At 34.4% G+C, this 24,912-nt stretch overlaps 1 protein-coding gene and 1 long non-coding RNA gene across 2 annotated transcripts; both read right to left on the bottom strand.

The window, feature by feature from the left end:
• Positions 1-672: 672 nt before the first annotated feature.
• LOC100261047 (kinesin-like protein KIN-14Q) lies at positions 673-6,395 on the bottom strand. The gene is made up of 17 exons (XM_010646740.3): positions 6,110-6,395; positions 5,964-6,029; positions 5,763-5,843; positions 5,259-5,663; positions 5,109-5,176; positions 4,798-5,008; positions 4,635-4,711; positions 4,448-4,547; positions 4,248-4,346; positions 3,986-4,162; positions 3,586-3,871; positions 2,895-3,056; positions 2,578-2,793; positions 2,425-2,462; positions 2,053-2,216; positions 1,824-1,949; positions 673-1,725 (listed from the first exon to the last, which is right to left on the bottom strand). Exons 1-17 carry the CDS (start codon positions 6,189-6,191, stop codon positions 859-861), a joined length of 3,225 nt encoding a protein of 1,074 aa, XP_010645042.1. The 5' UTR covers positions 6,192-6,395; the 3' UTR covers positions 673-858.
• Positions 6,396-15,788: 9,393 nt separating this feature from the next.
• On the bottom strand, positions 15,789-18,011 carry LOC104877771 (uncharacterized). Its single transcript, XR_784755.2, has 2 exons — positions 17,341-18,011; positions 15,789-16,026 (listed from the first exon to the last, which is right to left on the bottom strand). It is a non-coding gene; the product is annotated as an uncharacterized LOC104877771 (long non-coding RNA).
• Between the last annotated feature and the right edge of the window lie 6,901 nt (positions 18,012-24,912).

The raw sequence follows: 24,912 nt of genomic DNA, 5'->3' as shown, positions 1-24,912 counted from the left end.
ATTTATATATAATTATCTCTTACATTCATATAATTCAAATTTGTGAAAAGAGCATCACCATATTCACCTCTTTTGGGTGATTATCTTAGGTTGATCTAACTAAAATCCTAGTAAATAAAAATAACTCTAATATTTGAGTTAAAAAAATAAAATAAAATAAAAAAGGAACAAGTCCTAAGTGGTGTATTCAAATTTCATTTAGCTTTTTACCTTGACATTTTTTGCTAGTTGAATGATAATATTTGGTGATCTAAAACTTAGTTTTGATGATTATGATTGCTATTTTTTATGTGTGATAAAAATAAAGAGAAAACGTATTAAAAAATAAAAATAAATTTAAAGTTAATAAATATTTTTATATATTACTTTAAACTTATTTTATTTATATTAAATAATCTAAAAGTATATAAACTTTAAAATAAATTTAATTATATTTGATTTTTTTCTATATTTTTTTATAATAAAATTAAAAATGAGTAAATAATTTTTCCTTATTATTTAATACTTTCCTTAAATCAAACATAGTTTAAAATATTTTAATATGTATAGCAAGTGCTATTAAAAAAAAATGTGAGGTGAAAATGGTAAAAGCATATACCAGTTTGTTGTTTTCGTGTGATTTTGTCAGATTTGCATTAAAACTAAAAAATTTCAATCTTCACAATAAGTACATAATGCCACCAAATGTAGTGAATTCTATATACAAAAAGAAACCAACACTTGGAATAATTTAAACAGATGACTACTGTCATCTTAACAAACAAATCCACACACAGCCTAGTTTCTCTATTGATCCCCCCATGCATGTGATGGGAAGAAACTCCTAAATACCAGTCCTGCATGAAAATTTTTCGGCTTTTATATGCCAGTTCTCCCTGCTGTTCCTATATTCCACCCCCTTTCCTTGTCCTTCTGGCTCTGCTTTTGCTGCATTGTTCCCCCTCTTCTAGCATTGCTGAGCATCCCTCTATATGTCATTCTTCCTCGGCTTCCAATGGAGACTCTAACCTTCTCCATCCCTACATTTATACCACCTTTTCTCATTTGCTGCATTGGGGACTTCATGTGAATCTTTCTTTGAAGGCTTCGTCTCAGTATGCTGCCTAGCTTCTTACCCTCACTAGCCTTGAGTCCTTTGGGACTACTCCAAGCAGTTTGTTCAGGCAGGCAGTTAGCTTCTTGACCATCTGTATCTTCTTTATTATCGGATTCAATAGGTGGCAGTGGTAAAAATGATGGTGGAGACCGTGCGGAGCTTGGTGCACTGGGGAGTGGGATTAGAGAGTTGCGTCGTGGAGCAGGAGCTACTGGAATCCTCCTTGCTGTTGTGCAGATAGAGGCTCTTCCTGTCCTCTTTGGGATTGGTAGTTGTTCAGCCACCTCAGGATTGTTTTCTTTTTCCATGGGATCAATGTACTTGACAAAGCCATCTGTAGGTGGAAGGGGCATGGGAGGTTTGTGGCTGTTGCAGTTCTCACTAAGAGGTTTAGTAGTGAGATTTACTGGATCTTTGCACATTGAGTTATTTGTTTCTTCCACATTCTTGTAACTTCCCAAAGGCCGGCTTGCAAGTGGTGGCCTCATGGGTGCAGCAGTTTGCTCCTCCTGCTGCTGCTGCTGTTGTTTCAGTTGTTGCTGCAGTAACAGCTGCTCAGCTATTTTGGTGTCCACATGCTGTCGTGCCAGTTTTCTCTCTACTAGAAGCTGCGATTCCAATTCTTTTACCTGCAAAATGTACCCCCATTACTACTATAATTCGACATGTAGACTTTGAGGGCCCTTTCTTTCAAATACCCTGAGTTTTCTCTCTGTATATGGCTCACCTTGTCTTGTAGGTTTTTGTTTTTAAGGTCTCTTTCTTTCACTTTTAGGTCTAAACCATGGATTGTTTCCTCCATCTTCTTAATTTGCACATCTTTGCTCTTTACATCTAGCTTTGTTTTATCAACCTAAAACGCAGAGAAGAAGAATGTAACTTGTTAAAATTCAGAAAAGTTTCCCATGTATGATAGCCATGAATAAGTGCAAGTTGCATATCGGAATGAATTGTACCAGTTGTTTGTATCTTATGAGTTCAGAACTGTCCAATTGCTTCTTTGCAGGACCTAACTCTATTCCTTTCACTCTACTTGCAAAATTGAGGGAGCAAAGAGTCTCACTCAAGTCATTCTCATTAGGACTGATCTGTACAAACATGAGCGTCTTGGAGTCTCCTCCTAACAAAGAAAAGCTCGCGCATCATCAGTTGTTCTTGTCTCCATATAAATTGTAAAGATAAAAGCTGAATTAAAGTTAATTTCCAAGAAACCGACAAAAAATTAAATGAAAATTAGGATTTTGAAACAACTATGGGTTGAAAGAGTTGTTCATAAGAATCTAAATTTTCTCCTGTTTGGGGCAACAACCCAGATAGAGAATAAGTACCTAGAGAGTCTTGAAGTAAGTGGGTCAGCTTGGAGTTCCTACATATTAACCAAAGGAAAAGCAAATAAAAAACCAAACAATGGACATATAAGGATGTTTGTTCATGATATAAGAATTGATGAATCAAAACACTAATACTTGTAGTTTTATAACCTGAAGGGGATGTGTGGACTTTTAGTTGCAAGTGAAGAAATGACATCTCCAAGAGCTGAAAGAGAACGGTTAATGTTTTGGGTTTCCTTGAGCCTTTCTCCTTGTACTTCAGTCTTGGCTACTCTCTCACTTCCTGCTAGGTCAACAAGCCATAGCTTGCTTCTTGTGCATTCTCCATTCAGCAAATTCTCTCCTTTCACCATCACACAGTGTATGCTGCATAAGAAAATATACAAAAGAATGGCATTCAACACTAACTCGTATATATCCTAAAATGCATACAATGAAGTGAATTAATTGTAATGAGAAGAACAAACCAGTGGGATCGGCTACTGTGCTCATTAGCATTAGTTGAACTGACAGCCCTTGCATTACTGCCAGTTTGTAGAACTTCCCAGACCTCGCTCGTGTTGTTCACATGTGCTTCAACCAGTCCAGGCACATGATGTATTCCTTCACCCACTTGCCTTATTTCAAGCCTATAAGAGAAAGTCATATGTAGCTAAACTACCCCAAACCATTGTTGTTGTTGACAATCAAAACAAATATCATGGCACCAACAGTACAACACAAATAAATTGATTTACTACTACTGCTGGAAAAAGAGCCCTTTCATGTCATTCTTTCCAATTTATGAAATTTTGAGCAGCCTTAGTTTATTATAGAGAAAATTTTGAGGCAAAGTTCTCTGAGACGCAAAATAAGAAATGGAATTCTCCTTATGATATCATATTACCATGTAATGTTTGGCATTTCAGAAGCAGACTCCTCCTTGAGATAGAAAATCAAGGCCATTTAGTATCAAGACCAAGAAAAGCAAGAACTTTTGCAAGAAAATGGTATAACATCTCAATTGTTGGTATTAAATCTATACTCACGATTATTAACTTTTTAATGCAATTTCAAGGAAAATATAAGATTTCTACCGCAAGGATTCTTCACAAACTTTTTTAGAGTACAAAGAAACAGAAAGAAAAGAGAAAATGTGCAGGAGCTCTTATAGCCTACCTCCTTGTGACAACTCCAGGCTGAGTTCCTGTAACTAGCAAATCTCGTATTTGCTCATTATAAACTTCTAGGACACTAACAGATATATCATATCGGAATTGCTGCTGCCGCTCCTTGATAATGTGAAACAGCTCTTCAAGAGTCCTAAAGTTAACTCCACGAGCTTCATCAGTGCCCTCCATTGTGAAAGTCTTCCCTGTTCCAGTCTGCCCATAAGCAAATATACAGACATTGTACCCATCTAGAACTGAGGCTGCAAATGGTGCAGTGTCTTCAAAAACATCAGCTGTTCAAACAAGCACAAAGGAAGTGATAATACACAGGTTGAGAAAACCCAAAGGAACATTATATAAATTGGTTAGGGAATATAACAAAAACAAAATTTACTTTATGTGATTACCTTGGTTTGCCAGGGGACCAAAAACAGCATCAAACTTGAAGGTTTTCTTGGGTGCCCCATTTGATTTTACTGTAAGCTCGCCGTCCTTAGCAGATTCAAAGTCAATTGCCATTGAAGCTCCAGCTGCAATTTCTTCACCGTTTAGTGGCCTACATCGGCAAAACACCCTTATGTTTCCTGCAAGCAAAATCCATCAGGAATGCCCTTCAATTTTCTAACCAGACTCTCAGCCAGAATATGGGAACACAAACACACTGCTAACCTTTCAACTCTAAAACCTTATTGTAAAGTTCCTTCTGTTCCTTAACCCCTTCAATAAATTTGACCTTAAGATGTTCATAGGAATCTGTTTGCTGTTTCACTGCCGAGAGAGAATCAAGAAATTAAACAAGAAAACAGGAGAAAGAAATTGGAAAATGGACTTAAAATTGGAAGTTAAAAGAGATCGGTGTTTGGAATTACTTGTAGACTGAATGGTAGAGCTCATTTCATTCATATCTGCAAGGCACTTCTTATATGATGAAACCTCTTGGGACAGATTAATGTGTTCTAATTTCAAAACCTATGACAAGAAAGTTGTGAAACCAATATTATCTTGTATGCCTTTGATTGCATAGAGAGCTTAGTCATGACAAATAAGTTTCAGTACCTTCAACTTTCTTTTCAAGCCCCTCAAGGACGAGAACCATTTGCTCTTCTCTTTCACTTGTCCCTCAATGGCAAAAGCTGTGGAACAACAAACACACCAATGCATCATTTCAAAAAGATTTTCATTAAGTAGCCCCCCATTTCTATAAAGGGATTTCACATACCCAAAGACCCAACGTGCATTGATTTTCGCATGAGCTCATTCTGGAGCTCCTGCAAAGACTTCCAAGCTTCTTGACATTCTCTAGTCTTGAGTTTGTTCTCCCTCTTAAGCTCCTCTAAAGCTCTCCTTGTTTCTGTCAGTTCCTTCTTTTGGAACTCATATTCTTTTTGCAACTTCTGAAATTCTCCTTCCACCTCACACTCATCACTACCCTGTGACAAAATCTTAAGAGATGAAACCCGAAAAGAATTTGTTCTACAGAATCAGATTTAATCAAGTAAAACTTGATCTAGTTTTAAAAAGGGAATTTACTTTCAGTGATCCAAATTCAGTCTTTTGAGGCAACTCCATAAGTTTAAGAGAGTCATCTTCTCCTAAGCCTGAAAACAAGTTGCACGTACATTTGGTCATATGGTCTTTCAGGACAAATTTCAAACATCTATCGCAAAATCTTCGACTTACTTGGGGGAGAATCATTTTTTATGACATCAAAGGTTTCTCCACTCGGAACCTCAGGGCTGTCCATGCAATCGTCATTGATGCTTATAGCAGACGGAAGATCTTTGAGCAAATTTTCTTGGGTCATTGGTGGTGGAGGAAGCTCAAATGAAGCTTCAAGAAACACATCTTCATTCGGGGTTTGCCACAATGTTGAAGTCTTTCCAGGTGGGGTCTCATGGGCACCTTGAATTTCTAACCCATTGATGCCTTTCTCTAAGGATATATTAATGGAGGATTCCGCATTCTTCTGAAACTCATTCTTCAAGAAAGTAAGGGAATTTCCGTGGCTTTTTATGGGGATGTCTGGCGAACCAGTGCAGATAACCAAATCTGGAGATGTCAGAGAAAATCCCAAAATTGACCGACCTGTGATAAAAGAACATTGATCAACTCAAATTCTCTTACAAGAATCTGTCATTCCTGGGCTTTTGTCATGCTAAACAGGCAAAAGAATAGTACATTTACCATCAAAAACACCATCTGCAAGTGGGTCATTGAAATTCTGACTGCTAATTGTTTCCAAGCTTTGATCTTCACAAGAAACATCTATGCCAAGAAATTCACCATTTTAAGTACACCCACTTCAAATATCGAATCAATAAGAGAAAAACTACACATTCAAGGCAATTCTGAACAAGGGTTTTGGAGTAAACTCAAGGGCATTACCCTCTTTGATGTTCGAATTAACATCGAGTGGATCTGCCATTGCAGAAGCAGTGAAGCTGAGTGGGTCTGCCAAGTAAAAGGAGATCAAATTATCAGACAACCCATAAGAGAGAACCAAGAGATTTGGATGAAATTGTTGATCTTACACTGCGAGACTTGCTGCTGCAAAGAGGCGTCGGTTATGAGCAGTGGGTCAATCCATTGATCATCATCACAATCCCCAACCATTGATAAAAAAAAAGCAAAAGAAACTGGTAGGGTTTTGATTTTGAAAGCTAGTGAAAAGGAAAGGAACTGACTTTTTGAATGAATTATGAGTGTTGAGAGAGAATAGACAGAAGAGAGAATCGATTCAAAACCAAGGTTTGCTTGAGAAAAAGGAAAGAAGCATTTGATTTTTGGCCGTTATGTAATTGGATTTGACCGTCAATTTTTCTTTTAATTTTTTGAATTTTGAAATTTGATGGCTCCGGCTAGGGCCACTAATCAAGGACTCATGGAGCTTCGGTCACGTGGTCTGTGACCAACTTTTGTCACGTGACCGGCCATCAGGTTGAATAATTAATTTATTTTTTTCATGGAAAATAATTCATTTGTCCTATTATTAATTACTAAACACCATAAAAAATGATTGAATTTGTTTGTAAAAAAAATCTTTTTAATCACTTATGACAGTAAATATTTTTATATATAAATAATTTTATATTTTTTTAAAATTAATTTTTTTATTAGCTACTTCATGCAAATAAATTAGAATTCTAAAATACTTGGATGTCTCGGAATTATACTAAATCAGTTTTTTTAATTGATTTATGTTATTTTAAAATATAATATTTTATTTTTAATTATTCAATATAATAAAATTAGAATTCCAAATAAACACCAATTAATTTATGTATAAGATTCATTAAAGGGTTGATAAAAAAAATTAAAAATCACTATTATATATCTTTAAATAATTTAATAAAAATAAAAATGATGATATAATAAATTAAGTAATACATCATTTTTTTATTTACTATAAACTATTTATGTTATATAAGATTTTTTTATTTTATTATAATTTTCTCTATAATTTATTTTTGTTGGTCATCTTATTATTTATTACTTAAAAAAATTTTGAAAAATATTAGAAGGAAAAAACTAGAATTAAAGTTAAATCGTTAACAAATGCATTTTATCAAACTTTTCTTGTGGTTTTTTAGGAAAATATTTTAATATTTTATTATTTTTCATTTCATTTCATTTTCCTTAAGGAGAATGATTTTCCTTAATATTTTTCCTCCTTTCTAAGATTTTTTAACAACCTAACATACTCTAAATAGTATATTTATTAAAAAAAATATTATGAGGAAGCAAATTAAATAATTCATCTTTTTTTATCATTTACTATTTAGTATTTACTATTATTATTATTATTGATGAGATATTTTAGGATAAAGTTTAATTATATTTTACATTAATTTTACATATATTTTATTTATTATTTATAATCAAATTAAATAAGATAAAAATAACATAGTAACAAAAGTGATGGTGTGGACCCCGCATTTCGGTTCATGCGTTTCCCACTAGATGGCGAGCTCGATTTTTATTCAAAAAATGATTTTTATTCATTAAGAAAATGATTTGGAGTCGCCACTTATTTTTATTTTATTCTTAAAGGGTAAATAAAATAAGAAAGAAAACCCTAAGTATGACTCCTTACTTTGGAAAAGGTGGTCTGTGAAAAACCGAATCAGGTTCGAGGGTCAGGTTACTTATCGGGAAGGTACGGTAAAGACCGTAGCACCCCTCTAAGCCCATAAAATCGGGTATCTACTAATACAATGAAACTAACGTGGAAATCAACGAGAAAGTCAATGGATATTCACCTAAATCATGCACAATATGAGAATCAAAACACGCAATAGAGATTGACTAGAATGGGAGTGGATGCGTACCTCGGCCACGAGCCACAATGCGCTATCAAGAAACGGGATTAGTACACAATTAATGAATACAAAATATAGCTCATGCATATCAGAGTGCAAAACGAAAATCAAGCAAAATACATTAAGTACGATAGTTGACAATTGAAAAGGATCAAACATAGGGCCCCCACCAAAGCCCCAATTGTTGTTCATGAATTAGTCTTACAAATTCTGTGTTTTACAATTATGAAGAACTCATTATTGCTTATATAAAATCAAGAAAATCAGAAGATTATTTAGGAACCGAAATGGGATTAAAACTATTCGAGTGAAGGCTAGATTCTTGGAGTTTATTTGAAAATTGGAGTATTTGGAATTAAATTTAAAATATTAGAGCTCCGGTAATTAAATTGAAATTTGTCAAAGAATATGAGAAATGAACTTTAGGAAATTAATCTGCGAGACTATGGATTTTGAAAGCTGAATTTGTAATAATAGTAATTATAAGAAATGAACTTTGAGAAATCGAACTGCGAGAATATAGATTTTGAAAGTTGAATTAATAATAATAGTAATGATAAGAAATGAACTTTGAGAAATTAAACTGCAAGAACGTAGATTTTTAATAATAATAACAATAATAATAATAATACCGCGGGAATATAGATTTTGAAGGTTGAATTAATAATAATAATAATAATATAATAATAATAATAATAATAATAAGAGGAGATGAACTTTAGGAAATTAAATTGTGAGAATATAGATTCTTAATAATAATAATATTAGGACATTAAACTGCGAGTGTATAGATTTTTAATAATAATAAAAAAAACAATAATAATAATAATACTAATAGTAATAATAATAATAACAACAATAATAATAATAATAACAATAATAATAATAATAACAATAATAATAGTAATAATAATAATAATAATAATAATAAAAATTCCATGTGGGCTTGAGGCAACTGGGTGATGCATGGTGAGATCCAAATTCCAATAATAATAATAATAATAGTGGTGCATGGTGGGAAGCCCAAATTCGTGGGCTTGAGGCAAATGGGTGGTATATGGTGAGAAGCCCAGATTCGTGGGCTTGAGGCAACTGGGTGGTGCATGGTGAGAAGCCCAAATTCCAATAATAATAATAATAATAGTGGCGCATGGTGAGAAGCCCAAATTCGTGGGCTTGAGGCAAATGGGTGGTATATGGTGAGAAGCCCAAATAATAATAATAATAATAATATCCGTTAATAATAATAATAATAATAATAATAATATCGCTAATAATAATAATAATGATAATATCCGTTAATAATAATAATAATAATAATAATAATAATATCCGTTAATAATAATAATAATAATAATAATAATAATCCGTTAATAATAATGATATCCGTTAATAATAATAATCCGTTAATAATAATAATAATAATAATTAAAATTAATAATAATAATATGAATTAAAAGGGCTTTGGGCTCCATCTCCATCATAAGCCCAAGCCCACTTGGCAAAAATCACCCTCCATCTCCATCATAAGCCCAAGCCCACTTAGTAAAAATCACCCTCAAGCCCATTAGCAGCCATAGGCTCCTCCTGTACAGGCTTGCAGCCTGTCATCCTCCTAAGGGTCGCGGTCCATTCTCATAATGCATGCAAGGGACGACATTGCATCTCCGCCGCTGCCAACGCCGCTGCCACCAAAGACGACGTCGCCGATGTGATCCCACTCGGACTCGAACTGCTCCATTTGCAGCGTTCTCAGGCACCAACCGACGTCTGGAGCTTCGCTCCGCCGCTTCTTGGAGAAGCCCAGCTAGGCGCTGACGGCATGTTCCCCATTGCGGAAGGTCACGGGCCGAGGCATCGGGCACACGAGAAGAATGAAGAGGGGTTTTGGGCTGGAATACTCAAGAAACTATGGGGTATTTACGGAAGAAATTGAAGATGGTGGTTTTGGAGGGGAAAGTCATTAATGGGTTTGCATTGCAGTGGGAGAGAAAGGAGGTGGCACGGTAAAATGGGAGATGGTGAGTATGACCAGCATGCATGGGGGATGGTGGTCATGAGCAGTGTGCATGGGTTCCATGCTCAGGAAGAAGATTAGAGATGAGGTGACGGTGGGTGTGATGAGTATGGAGGTGCAGAGAGAAAATGGTCAACTTTGCATGGACCTCGAATACGCGGGTGGGTGGATTTGGTTGCATGGGGAGGGGGGTCTCTTATGGAGTGAGCAATGACGGGGAGAGTCGTCGGTGGTAGACGCGATTAGAAACCCAATATGAGCCAAGTGAAAGCAACTCCATATAGACCAATGAGAGGTCCCAATAAATGCATTCAAACATCCAAGATAGAAACACATGACCTAGAAAACTCAACAAAATGGCCTGAACTTAGAAGAAAGGATAGCTCGAAGAAACAAATACCTGTATCTGCTCCTCTCAGTGCTATCTTCTCCGTGCGTTTTTTTTTTCTCCTTCTTCGCCTCACCTTTGTTCCCTGGTATCCCCCCTTCCCTCTGCCACCACCTCCCAAAAAAAATATAACTCTTTTTTCTTTGGGAGAATTACCCTTAAGGGTAGGCTGGGGAAAAATATGACTGATAAGGGTGGGTAAATTTGATAATTATTATAAAGGGTAGGGTAAAATTATGATAATTCCTTCAAAGGCCTTATTTTGTTTAAATGTCAATACTATCCTTAATAAGTGAAAAGAAACAGCAAAGTGAAAAGCAACAGAAAAAAAAAAGAGTTTTCTTTAACCTACCTGGAGCTTGTCGGTGTTGTAGAAGAAAAAAGGGAAAGGAAAAAGGTCTAGCACTTCAGGTCATTATCTGCAACCGTTTACACAAAACTTGCTTTTTTTTTTGTGTGTGAATCTAGCAAGAAATCCATTAAAGGTCAGTTTTTTTTTTTTCATACAAAAAAAAAAAGTCAGTTTATGGAAAAATAAATAAATAATTTAAAAATTGGATTGAATGAAGGAAACCCCAAGTTTATTTCTTTTTTTCCTAAATTTTCTCAAGGAAACCCCAAGTTTATTTCTTTTTTTCCTAAATTTTCTCAACAACCAATTTATTTCCGTTTTCCCTGCACTCAAAAATTGAAAATGGGGCCTTTGTGCAGATCCAGCCTCTGGAAGGTTCTTCACCTCAGGCGGCGGCCTCCGAGACCAATTCAGATTTTCTGTTTGGGTTGGATAAAGGGCTCGCTCCGCCTCCCTCGTGAAATTGCAGGATCCAACGCCTCCACCCACGGTTCCAGATGTGCTTCCCAAGGATTATTCAATGAGATCGGATCTAGGATCGGAGGATCGCCATGTTGTTGGAGATCCAGGGGTGTCCCTCGTGGACTTCCAGAGGCAAATCCAAATGGAACAATCGTCTGGTGACACAATGGCTGGTTCAATGGTCAAATTCCTTTCTGTAAGTTGCAACGTGGGAGCATGCATTTAAGTTGCAACAAAAGTTTCCTCTATTTTAGCCTTGAGGACAAGGCTTTTCTGAAGGGGTAGGAAATGCAGCCACCCAGATCATGCAAAAGGGAAGCTTTGACAAGAAGATGCGAAAGGGAAGACATTGGAACGACAGTCTTTTTTTTTTTTTTTTTTTTCAATTCTTTTATTCGTTATAAATTATAATTTTAGAATTTAATTGAGGGTAAATTGGTCTAATAAAAATGTTAGGCCTTTATAAGAATTATCAAATTTACCCACCCTTCTCGGTAATTTTTTTTCCCAGCCTACCCTTAAGAGTAATTCTCCATTTTTCGGGAGAATTACCCTTAAGGGTAGGCTGGGGAAAAATATGACCGATAAGGGTGGGTAAATTTGATAATATTATAAAGGGTAGGGTAAAATTATGATAATTCTTTCAAAGACCTTATTTTGTTTAAATGCCAATACTACTCTTAATAAGTGAAAAGCAACAGCAAAGTGAAAAGCAACAGAAAAAAAAAGAGTTTTCTTTAACCTACCTGGAGCTTGTCGGTGTTGTAGAAGAAAAAAGGGAAAAGAAAAAGGTCTAGCACTTCAAGTCATTATCTGCAACCGTTTACACAAAACTTGCTTTTTTTTTTTTGTGTGAATCTAGCAAGAAATCCATTAAAGGTCTGTTTTTTTTTTTAATACAAAAAAAAATGTCAGTTTATGGAAAAATAAATAAATAATTTAAAAATCGGATTGAATGAAGGAAACCCCAAGTTTATTTCTTTTTTTCCTAAATTTTCTCAACAACCAATTTATTTCCGTTTTCCCTGCACTCAAAAATTGAAAATGGGGCCTTTGTGCAGATCCAGCCTCTGGAAGGTTCTTCACCTCAGGCGGCGGCCTCCAAGACCAATTCAGATTTTCTGTTTGGGTTGGATAAAGGGCTCGCTCCGCCTCCCTCGTGAAATTGCAGGATCCAACGCCTCCACCCACGGTTCCAGATGTGCTTCCCAAGGATTATTCAATGAGATCGGATCTAGGATCGGAGGATCGCCATGTTGTTGGAGATCCAGGGGTGTCCCTCGTGGACTTCCAGAGGCAAATCCAAATGGAACAATCGTCTGGTGACACAATGGCTGGTTCAATGGTCAAATTCCTTTCTGTAAGTTGCAACGTGGGAGCATGCATTTAAGTTGCAACAAAAGTTTCCTCTATTTTAGCCTTGAGGACAAGGCTTTTCTGAAGGGGTAGGAAATGCAGCCACCCAGATCATGCAAAAGGGAAGCTTTGACAAGAAGATGCGAAAGGGAAGGCATTGGAACGACAGTCTTCTCTTTTTTTTTTTTCAATTCTTTTATTCGTTATAAATTATAATTTTAGAATTTAATTGAGGGTAAATTGGTCTAATAAAAATGTTAGGCCTTTAGAAGAATTATCAAATTTACCCACCCTTCTCGGTAATTTTTTTTCCCAGCCTACCCTTAAGGGTAATTCTCCCTTTTTCTTTCCTCATTTTTTTGGCGACAACCTCTCCTTTTCTCTGCCCTAGGCAGCTCACATCAGTCTTCCTTTCCAGTCTTGTCCCGCCGCCCTCCATACGACCCATCCTCGGGTTGACAAGAAGATGAATAAATAATAATAGAAACAAAAACCAAAATGCAAAAACTTGCCACCTGATGGGGGTCTACAGATGGATTTATGAGAATTATATTGATTTTTTTAAAAAAATTGAACTTTTTTAAATAAAGTCTTTATTATATAAAAAAATAAAATTACAAATAAAAATATTATTTGATTATTTTTATTCTTAAAATTAATATTTTTATAATCAGATTCATTGGTTGGATTAACTATTTAATCGATAATTCCAAAAATATATATTTTATATATTATTAAAATTAAAAATAAAAATAATAAATTCTATTTAAATTTTGACAACGTTTTATTGAATTTTTTCACAATTATATAAAATCTAAAGTTTAGGATTTAAACTAAATAAAATATGAAAATGATTCAAATTTCAATTGTAATAAATAAATTAACAAAAATTTTAATAAATTGAAATTTCAATATGCAAGAAGGAATATAAATAATAATAAAAAATCTCCGGAAGGATGGATGTAGAAACTAAAGCGGCAAAAGAAGCATGAGTCTAAGGGCACAGGTGGACGTGTGGTGTGCTGACGTGGCATTTGGGTTTCCTCCATTATTCGAAATCGTTGCAGTCGAAGCCACCAAATCTCTCACTCTCTCTCACGTTTTCAGGTTCCACAAAAGAAAGGAGGGAACGAGTGGACTTGAGAAAAAAAAGGATTTTGGGTACTCGTCGATGGCGGCAAGGCGGGTCCGGTGGCGACAGTACCGGTGCTGGCTGCGATGCTGCAGAGAGAGTGGCTGGGGCTAGGGAGCTGGACTATGGGGAGGGGCGACTGGGGAGCTGGACTGTGGGGAGGGCGGTTGGGTAAATCATGCTTAGAATTGACATTTTGAAAGGTTTGATGTCAAATTTTTCCTTACTGGAATGTAATTACCAAAAAAAAAATTAAATATTTATAGCTACTTTAGAAATAAATGATGATTAAAAAATTATACATTTCTATATAATAAAAACTGATAATACTTTTTTAAATTTTTAACCTTCATCACTTTATTTAAACTATATATTTTTATTTTTTGTTTGGAACCATTATTATTTAGGATTAGTTAAATAAGTTCCACATATTTAGCATGATTGAGATACGAGATATGAAAGATAAAAATATCCGAAAGTAAATAAGGAAAATAAATGTGTTTATACATCTCATCCTTCTAATTATTTTGCTTTTATATCTTTTTTTTCTCTTTTTTTTTTTTTTACTCTCCCTTTTTGATATCCAAGTATCACATTTATTTCATATTTTTAATTTCTTTTCTAAAATTATTTTAATAGGAAAGCAAAATAAAAATATTAATAGATTTTTAGCTATATCTTTTTAAATTTTAATTTTTCTAATTTAATGTATATTTTATATTTTATAATTGAATAATTTAAATTTTAAGTAAAAATAAATATTTTCTATAATTTAAATTTATTTTTATTTTCTTATTTTATTTTATTATTAATAATATAACATTTTAATACCGTTGTTGAAAGTAATTAATAAAACTTTTCTTAAAATTTAATATTAATAATAACATTTTTAAAATGTAATTTTCATATATGTGAAATAGAGCAATAATTTTTTTTTAGATTTTTTGTATATATTTTAGAATTTTCATCCTATAAATTGTTACTATATGAAATAAAAAATAATATTGAAATCATTTAAAAAATAATTTTAATATTTTCATTTTAAATTGTATTTTGAAAAATAATTTAAGGTTATATGTTGAAATAAACTTTTCAAATCAATATTTTACCTTCTATATGGGTTTAATTTATTTATTTTTATCATTTAAAAAAAATAAATTACTAGAGAATTAAAAGCCTAAAGGAAAAAATAATAATGATGATAAGTAGGGTGCATTGTAGATGATATAACATATTTACAAAGTATAAATTCATCTCATACACTTTTCATATCTTTTGGGTATTTCTAGCGTTATGAAAAAAAAAATGATATCCTTTAACTCAATTATAAATGTTAATTAACTTTTAAGTTGAATTTTACATATTTTGTAGACCTTAGGCTCATTTTCAGTTTTATCCACCCCTAAAGCATAATTGTCTTTTCTTCTAAAGTATTAAGTCATAAGAAAAGTATAAAGTTAAATTTGTAATATATATATATATATATATATATATATATATATATATATATATATATATATATATATATATATATATATATATCAATGCCACAAGAAGGGAAGTCGGGTATGTTTTGAGTTTTCAATCTATCCTAGGAAGGTAGCAGTCTGCATGAGGCAATCCCTTACCAAGTTGTACCCGTTGTTAGCCGGTGTCAACACTACAAGGAAAATGTCAAAAGATGACACTTTCACGTCATATCTTATACTATCATTTTATGAATTTCCATATGTTGATGCTTTTCACAAGCACCATCTTCTTTGGCAGTTAACCATGACGCTCATAGAAAGCGTCATTATAGGTCTGCAATTTCATTCATCTCAATATTGACACTCGATAAAGCATCATTGTACAGGTAGGATCAACATTGACACTCATGATAAGTGTCATCTTATAGCAATTTTCAACCTTGACGCTCGAAAAAAGCATCATGTTCTGAAATCCTCAACCTTGATGCTTATGAAAAGCATCATTGTATAGGTTAAAGTGACATTGAGACTCATAATAAGTGTCATCTTTTGCCTTTAATATCCTTTGAGAACAAAGCATGATGCTTTTAAAAAGTGTCATCTTATCTCATTCGAAATTTTAATAACCCATAAAAGTCCTAATTATGCCCTGTTTTATAATTTTCCACAAACAATGAATGAGTAATAAAAAGTTAATTTAAGAAAGTCTAAGGAGAAAAAGTACTAATTGTGGTGTTTCTCTTTCACTATTAAAATTTACCAATAAACGTCAGACATAAACAATTATGAATTTGCTTAGCATTAAATTTAGTTGAAAATGTTCAAAAAACCAAAAATTTTACAACTTCTTTTTCAACTTTGAGTTGTTCATAGTCTTTTGTTGCATCTAGTTTTACATCATCTTTCTTCAAAATGCATAAGGATGGTTACAACTCACATTCTAGATGCTCAACCTGTAGAAATAATTGAGAGGTTACATATAACTAGTATTGACAAATAGTAAAGAAAAAACAACTCTATAAATGAAATGTGTATACACCAATTTTTAAAATTTCAAAGATATATTTCTTCCACTGCAATAAATTTCAACATGTTGGAAGAACTGAACAAACCCTAATAATTTTGTTAAACCAAATTTCTAAATATTCCTTGAACTCTTGTTATGTGTTTAAGAAAACAAACAATAAACCACTTTCTAGTGTTTTCCCAAATGCAATATTTGATTTTGTCTAACTTGGGTTGAATGCAATAATTAATTTTGTCTAACTCATATTATCATTCATATTGTAATCATGAGTGAATGATGACTTGCACCCATGGTTATCAAAATATGTTATAAGTATATCTAACTTGGGTTGAATGCAATAATTAAATTTGTCCAACTCATGTTATCATTCATGTTGTAACCATGAGTGGATGATGACTTGCACCTATGGTTATCAAAATATGCTATCAACATATTAGGTCTTGTTGTAAGTCCAAGTAGGTCTTAAATTTAAAGCATGTATACATTTAATCATTTACTTGGACTAACTCATTATGGATAGAATTGAACCAATTAAATAACTAGGTTAGGTGGTTTCCCTTCATCAATGAAGATGGTATATCCATGTGGTTGCCTTCTTCCCGAATTAGGCATTACTATGAATTACAATTAGCTAAAGGACCCATTGTTCATCAATTATCTCCATTATATAATGGTCTTTTATCCCTTCCACCCAATTAGCCTTTACAAGTCATCAATTATATATATAAACAAATGTCTCTGACTCTTAAAAAACTCAAAAAAAGAAAAGTCTTGATCTTAGTGACTATTTTGTTATGATTTATATCTTATATATGAAACTTCAACCATGAACATATTTTCATCCTTCTTATAGGTCCTACAAGACACTGAATGTTTTGCAAAGGAAGCAAGTAAAGAATTAAAAGGAAAAAGCTATAAGTTTGAAAAATTCTGAAATTGTAAGTTAACATATCTATGTAAAATTATGAAATTGTATTTCAAAATATCTATGTTCTTCCTATTTCTAATATCTATTATACATGAAAGTTACAATTTATTGGTTCTATCTATTTAACCAATTAATGTAGTTCGTATGAAGTATAATGTCAAGAGAAAAGCTAGCTTGCATGGGTACATTAACATCTAATCATGTGAGGATATCTATTATCACTGGTATACATCCTAAATATGAAACTTACATAAAATGATTTTTTAAACATGAAATTTATTCATAAAACTAACAATAACCTAAACATCTTACCTCAACATTCCTTTATGAAAATTTTCAACTATTGCTCAATGTCCTTCATGTCATTGATCATGTTCAAGTCTGAATAAGCAAGAGTAGTAGTGACGTACTTAAGAGAATGACCTATGTCTTTCAGTATAACCTGAAGAATATACAATAAACAATTTAGCAACAAATTAGATTCTTAAAAGTTTTAATAAATTAGACCCACTTAGGTACACTAGGCCCATTTGGACACCCCTAGGCCCTTTTAGGCACATTTGACTCATCTAGACTCACTTAGACCCACTTAGGCACACTAAGTCCATTTGGACACCCCTAGACCCTTTTAGGCACATTTGGCCCATCTAGATTCACTTAGGCCCACTTAGGCACACTTAGCCTATCTAGGTTCACTTAGGCCCACTTAGGCTCACTTAGGCCCACTTAGGCACACTAAGCCCATTTGGACACCCTTAGGCCTTTTAGGCACATTTGGCTCATTTAGGCTCACTTAGGTCCACTTAGGTTCATGTAGGCACACTTAGGATCACCTAAACCCATTTTAAGCACACTTAGGTCACCATTTAGGCTTTCTTTATGTAACTTGCGTGGTTGCATGACTTGCATGACCCTTGATTTATTTATTTATTTATTTATTTATATTTATTTATTTATTTATTATTGTTATTTATGTATTATCTTGCCTTTATTATTATTATTATTTTATCATTCTCTAAAATTTTTATTCATTTATTTGATTTAGTAAATATGATGCTCTTGCAAAGAAACTTACCAATAAAAAAAAATTGATGCTAGAATATTTTTTTTAATAAAAAAAAAAGAGATTTAGCTTTATTATTATTATTATTATTATTATTATTATTATTTTATTTATTTATTGGAAAATCAAATTTTTTTTTAATGGATAGATTAAATTTTAAATCGAAAAATTAGGATATTTTTTAAGTGGAGGAGTTGACACTTGAATGTTTTTTTTTTTTTTTTTAAATAAAAGATTAAGTTTTTAGATTGGAAAATCATATTATTTAAAAAATAAATAAATAAATAATAGAAAGAATGAATTTTAAACTGTGAAAAAGAAGTTTTGGAAATTTGGGAGACTTTTTCTAGTAGAGGGGATATGGAATTCTAAGAGAGGAGGACTCCTCCAAAGATACATGATTACCAATTGCCATAGAAAATGGGGGCTGGTGGTTTTGGAGAGCGGAGGAATTTCTTTTAAAAGAGACTTTCAACATGCACAGAAGGAGAGAGGAAAACAAATGGGTGAGAAGACACAACTGGGAAGGAGGACGTATTTAAGGATGGAGAAAACACAACCTGCATTGGGAACTCTCCACTACTAGCTGCCATAAGAAAAATTAGAAAATGAATAGAACATAAAACTCTACAAAATAAATCTAAAACAAATATCTGGAAGTTAAGTTTTATTACGAAAATTTGCAGAGAACATTTCCTATACGTCTAGTTTACCATATGTGGACCCCACATTTTGCGCATGTGCTCCTAGTCGACGGCAAACTTGCTTTTCATTTGAAAAATATTTATTTTTTAAGAAAAGGACTTGGAGTCACCACTTATTTTTGTTTTATTTTTAAAAGGAAAACAAAATAAGAAAGAAAACTCTAAGTGTGACTCCTTATTTGGAAAATACGGTTTGTGAAAAACCAAACCTGGGTTCAGAGGTCAGTTACTTATTGAGAAAGTACGGTAAAGACCGTAACACCCATCTAAGCCCCTAAAAATGGGTTTCTACTAAATAAGATGCAGAAAGAGTAGTCAAAGCGAGAGGAAGAGCATACCTTAGCAACAAGCAATAATGCACTATCATGAAATGGAGTTAGTGCACAATAATGAGTACAAAATATATCACATGTGTCACTAAATAGAGTAAGAAACCATCATTGGAAAATATTGTACTTCACTCAAATTTATTTTTTTAAAGAAAACATCACTAATGTTGGGTCCCCACCAAAGCCCAATTTATTTTGCATGAATTAATTCCATGAATTCCATTATTTGGAATTATAGAATTTGATTCATGCTTATTTTAAAACATTTAAAAATCAAGGAAGACGTGAAATGATGTTGGTCGAAAAGAAAATGGTAGGAAACTTTATTGAAAATGATACTTTTGTAGACCTGAAATTCTAAGGAAGAATGAGAAGTTGTAAAATTAAAATTATTTGAAAACTGGATTTCTAAAAATCAGTTTTTGAAGACATGTATAAAGATGAGTGAAGAAAGGAAGCACATGGGCTTTGAAAATGAGCATAGGAGGGTGGCCATGCAACGGAGAGAGAGAATGGGTCCCTAAGGTAGAAGGATGCTGGCAGGAATGGGAGCTTGTTCTTTTGAGTTTGATCTTTCATTCTATCTTCTCTGCTTGTGCCATAACTATTTTCATTTCTGTAGCAGATTCACTCAAATGATTTCATCAAACCATGTATCCTTTGGCCAAAATATGACCCCACTATTGGTAGAAATTTTGGATAACTACTTATTGGGACCCCAAAGAAATAGTTTTATGTGTGTCTCTCTTGATACATATGGCTAGTAACGCCAATTAAGAGGCTTTAGTTACATTAGTATAAACAAAGCTTTCATTTGTATCATCACTTTGCTCTTCTTCAGAATTTCAAGGTTCATTTCGGTAGGATTAGTTGTCTTTTTCTTAATTTCAGAGTTTTCCATAGAGTGGCCTTTCGAATCCCTTCTTAAATGTCGAAGTGGCTGGTCCAATTTACTTGTATGTCCCATACTAAACACAAAAGGCACTTCTAGGTTTGTTGAAGCAGTAGAAACAATTTCTAATCATCTCTACACATCTCATATGTGTCCTATGTGAACTAAAGGAATTAAATCATCCACCGTTGCCTCTTGCCATGCATGCTCCATTCTTGTCCATCTTGGTGGGGTCCTTTCCAAAGAAGACACCACCATCATAGGCTCTCCAACCTTTATAAGTGTTAATGATGATCTTGCGGCCAATGAGACCAACATCACCATGAGGTCCATCAATCACAAAATAGCTAGATGGGTTAAAATGGAAGATGGTTTTCTCGTCTAGGTACTTCTCAGGAATAACAGGCTTGATGACACGTTTTTTGAGATCAACAGCAATTTCGTCATTGGTGACAGTGTCGTCGTGCTAGGTAGAAATGAAGACAATGAGCATGAAGGATCATGCACACCCGAGAAGAATTCATTCATAGGCCCTCCAATATTTTGAGATTGATGAGATTGCATGCCAACAACGTGGCGACCTTCTGTTGGGATTTATTTTTTTCCTTTCAATTCGGGAACTGATCCCATATCTTCTAGCTGCTCTCAATCCATGCACACATCGAGATTCATGGAAATATGGCTTCTAAGGAACAATGCTTCAAAGTGAAATGATCCAACAGAGTGATACGATTACAAAATTTCATGCAAATCATGAGATGATGGTGACTTCCAGCTATAAATCCTTTAGAGAGAAAGACCAGATCTCCACGAGGTCTACTGTCCCTTTTATGCTCCTGAAGATTGATTCATGCCCAGTTGGTGTGCCAGCTGATTCGTGTCCAGCCGGTGCTCCTTGTTTGAGGGAGTAATCAACAAAATTTATAACTTATAACACCATATACTAGGGTAGCAAAGAAAAAGCTACTATAGTATGGTGGCTCTAGGATCGTTCATTGGGAAGGATTAGCAAGCTATCAATGATATCATTTCAAAGTGAATTGGTTTTGTTTCATTTCAAGGTTAGCTTAAGAAATAAAACACAAACTTTGATTGGCAAAGATTTAGACTTAAACTAACTAACACAACAAGTAATGGGAATAACTTAGGAAGAAAAACATTCCTTGGAGAGTTAGGTTCACTGGGGTGGTTCCTCATGCAAAAAACACGGCTCCGGTCAGATGGTTCATTTCCTCGCGTTAGAGATTCAACATATAGTCAATTCTCTAACCAGTGTTGTACAGATACATCCTTCAATTAGATTTCACTTTAATTCTCTCACTGATGCAACTTGCAATGGTTTAAGCCTCTCACTAAGCCTTAACCGTTCAAGGTGATCTTTAACCTTGGATTACCCGTCTCAAGCTCGCAAGAGATAACTAATGGATGTCTCCTTGGAGTCCAAAAGCTTACCAAGTGTTGGCTATTCTAGAAAATCCTACCCTAAAGTCACCTTCCAGAGGCTCGCAAGGGGTAAACTAGTGCATCTCCATGGTTGGAAATCACTTGCCTTACCAAGTGTTGGCCCAGGTGACTCTAAGGTGTTTTAAGTTAACTAAAAACATAGAAATCATTAAAGGATTTCACTTCCTCTTCATTACTAGCTAAAACCACAAAGCTTTGCATTCTTGCACTTGGAACCTTCCCCGGAAATCTTAGCTCCAAGGAATTAAAGGTTTAGTTACTCATTCTCTGGGGAAAACTCCTTAGAGAGTTCATAACTTAGTAAGAAAATAAAAATACAAAGTGAGAAGGTAAGACAATACAAAGAACTGAACTTTACTTGCTTACCCAAAACTTTACAAAAGGATCTCCTTTCTGAGAACAGGCTCTCGAGAGGTATATATATGAACATAATATAAAACTAATTATTACATAGATATTTACTCTTTTTTTACTAACTTAAAAGCTAAGGAATCTTGTAATTGGTGGCTTACAAGGAGTATTTTGGGATTTAGACAACAAAAATCTGATGTAAAATATCTCCCAATGTCTGTAGCAAATATCGGGATGCTCCAGGAACCATTTCGCAAGAGAAAATGGTGTCTGCGAGATTTCGCAGGCACTCGAGAAGGGCTGCGAAATCACTTCGCAACAACAAGCTATTCTCGCAGGGCTGCGAAGTTGGCTTCCACCTTGAGGTTCTCAGCTTCCAGCTTGTGGCATATATCGGGCACCTTCAGAAGGAAATACACCCTACTGTACAAAAAGGCTGCGGAATCACTTCGTAGCAAAAGGGTGATTTCGCAACACTTTGGAAAATGCTTCCTTCAACTGGGAGTGATTGGCTTGCAAAGGCTGCAACTTCTTCGTTTCAACTCCGAATTGCGCACCGTTTGAAGCATTGGATTGTTGACTTTCTGAGCTTTGAAATGGTATATAGCATGCATCAATTGGACCTCAGAAAGTGCTCCAAAAGTGGCTGCTACGACTGTTATCAAGAATATGCTTCTTGGCAGATTCTCTTTACTTTTTCTCCTTGCAATCCGGATTTACTCTTGGCAAATGACTTCTAAGCTTTACCCAAGATTCCTCAAAACTCTCCTCAAACTTGAATTGCTTTGGTGATCAAATTACTAACAAAAACACCAAAACTTACACAAAGTGATTAAAATTGCTTTCAAGGGTCCTTAACATGCCAATTGAGTTAAAAGGCCCAAACTACTACTCAAAAGTGTTTAAAAGGATTAATTATAAGCTATCAAATAGCACTTTTTGAGTAGTATCAAAGATGAGCTATTAAAAGCCTTAAATGCACTTTCTGCAATTGTTACGGGTGCTCATTGCTTATCCTTGGTTCAAATTTGGATTGTCTCTTCTAGGTTTGAGGTTGCATGAATCATATCACTATTGGAGAGATTTCCACATCCTTAGAAATTTGGATCATCACAAACAGATGCTTCAAGTTCTTCCACTAAGCTCAATCGGGTGCCTAATTGAACCCACTCTGAGGATGTACCCATTCTTAACTCCTTCTGTTATTCTTGGATAGAAATGATTAGTCGAAATTGGGCATTAGACTTATTTTGTCTAGAGCATTTGTAAGTGGCACTTGCTCTTCTCAAATTCTCATTCAAGAAGCTTGCCAATTTTGGCCATCCCATACCTAGTCTTACCCAATCCCATAAGCAAATGATTCGAACTGTGCAAGTCATGACCCTCCACATGCCAAACAAACCCGCTAAACATCTCTTAAATAATAGTTGCCACACACGGGAATGAAGCCATGTTTCTGTATTTTCTTTCACATGGGTCGGTGCTAGTGGCAATGGAGAGGTGGGTTGGATTAGTTAGAGCTATAGACCAAATGGGTAGTGCTTGAGGACCCGTGCTGGATAAAAGAGACGGAGCTAGGTCGGGTATGAAATTAATAGTGGAGGATGTGAGAGAAGTGGGCTGATGGTGATCTCCCCATTCAATTTCCTGAACTACAACCCATTTTGGTGAGCACCCCATTCAGCTTCAGTAACATAGATTCATGAACCATTAGCAGTCAAAAGGCAACACTAATACCTCAGTATAACAGTCACCAATTCTGAGCAAAGTAACTAAGTGACTCCATGAGCAATGAAACAAAATTTACCCGAATTCAAAAACTATGCCCATATGAAAAGCAATGGCAACACTAACAAAACCCTTCTCCTTGGGGGTACAAATAGTTACCGGGAGTAGAAAGTAAATAATAAGGGAGCAAACATAAAAACAGAGCATCAAATAAGCCAAAGAAGACATTAAACCGAGCCCTTTCTCATATTGAAGTCGATGGGCTTATGTATAGGTGGGAAAAAACAAGTGGAAATAAGATCAAAGATATGACTCAAACATCCAAAAGAAAGCTAAAAAAGAAGTAGATCATTGTTAAACAAATTTCACATAAATAACAAGGCACAGATTTATTATAACATAGTAACAGTAACCCAAAGAAAATCAGCTACAATATGGTCTAGCAAACGTACCTAAAAATGCTCCATTCTAGTGGAACTAACTGAACTTCCAGCTGCTTTGCTTCTTTTCTTAAGCTTACATCAAAATCATAGCAAACCTACTCATTTTCTCTTCTCTGCCCCTCTCACTATTTAGTTCATTTGCACAACCTCAAACCCTCTCAAAATCCAACTCACTCCTCTGCTTAGCTCAAAATTACCTCCCTATAGCTTTTCTTGCTCCAGATGTCTTCCCCATCTCATTCTCTCCTCCTTACTCTCACTACATTTTTCTTCCTCTGTTTCAGTTTTCTCTAGAAAATCTTTCCTCTTCGTCTATCCCACAGTCCCGTTCACCTCTCTCTCTTACAGCTCTCCCATGGTTTTCCAACCCTTCTTCTCAATTGTTTAATGCTCAGCTCAAAAAGCTCATTTTAATGGTCTCCATGACATCTCATCATTTTTCCCTGCTTAGAAAAATGATCGATTCCTCCTAAAAAATACTCAAATCACCTTCATTCCTCTCTCCTAACCTCAACTAGTTTTTTCCTCAAGCTACCTTCTTTTTCCCTTAACGACTTGTTCTTCCTCTCTCCAAAACTCCCTCAAACGGTTTTCAAAATCCCTCACACCTGTCACCTGCTGATTGCCTCTTCAAAAAACCCCTGCCCCCACTAGCAGGCAAACTACCACTTTCTAATAACCTCTCCAAAGATGACACATGCCCCTCTAAAACCCTCCCATTTGGCAAAGACAAATGGGTGCAATAATATTCCCAAAATGGGGGTCTACACCATCTAAGTGACCAAATAAATTAACAATTGATTTTTTATGAATGATAATAGGTCCAAAACTAGGCATCTTTTTAAGGTGTTCAACAATTGATTTTTCTAACTTTGAGATGTCCTAAAATCATAAAAAAAAAAAAATTCAC

This window comes from Vitis vinifera, chromosome 19, assembly GCF_030704535.1.
Source record: "Vitis vinifera cultivar Pinot Noir 40024 chromosome 19, ASM3070453v1".
NCBI lineage: Eukaryota > Viridiplantae > Streptophyta > Magnoliopsida > Vitales > Vitaceae > Vitis > Vitis vinifera.
The sequence above is the reverse complement of the archived record's forward strand: the minus strand, read 5'-3'. Positions and strand labels throughout refer to the sequence as shown.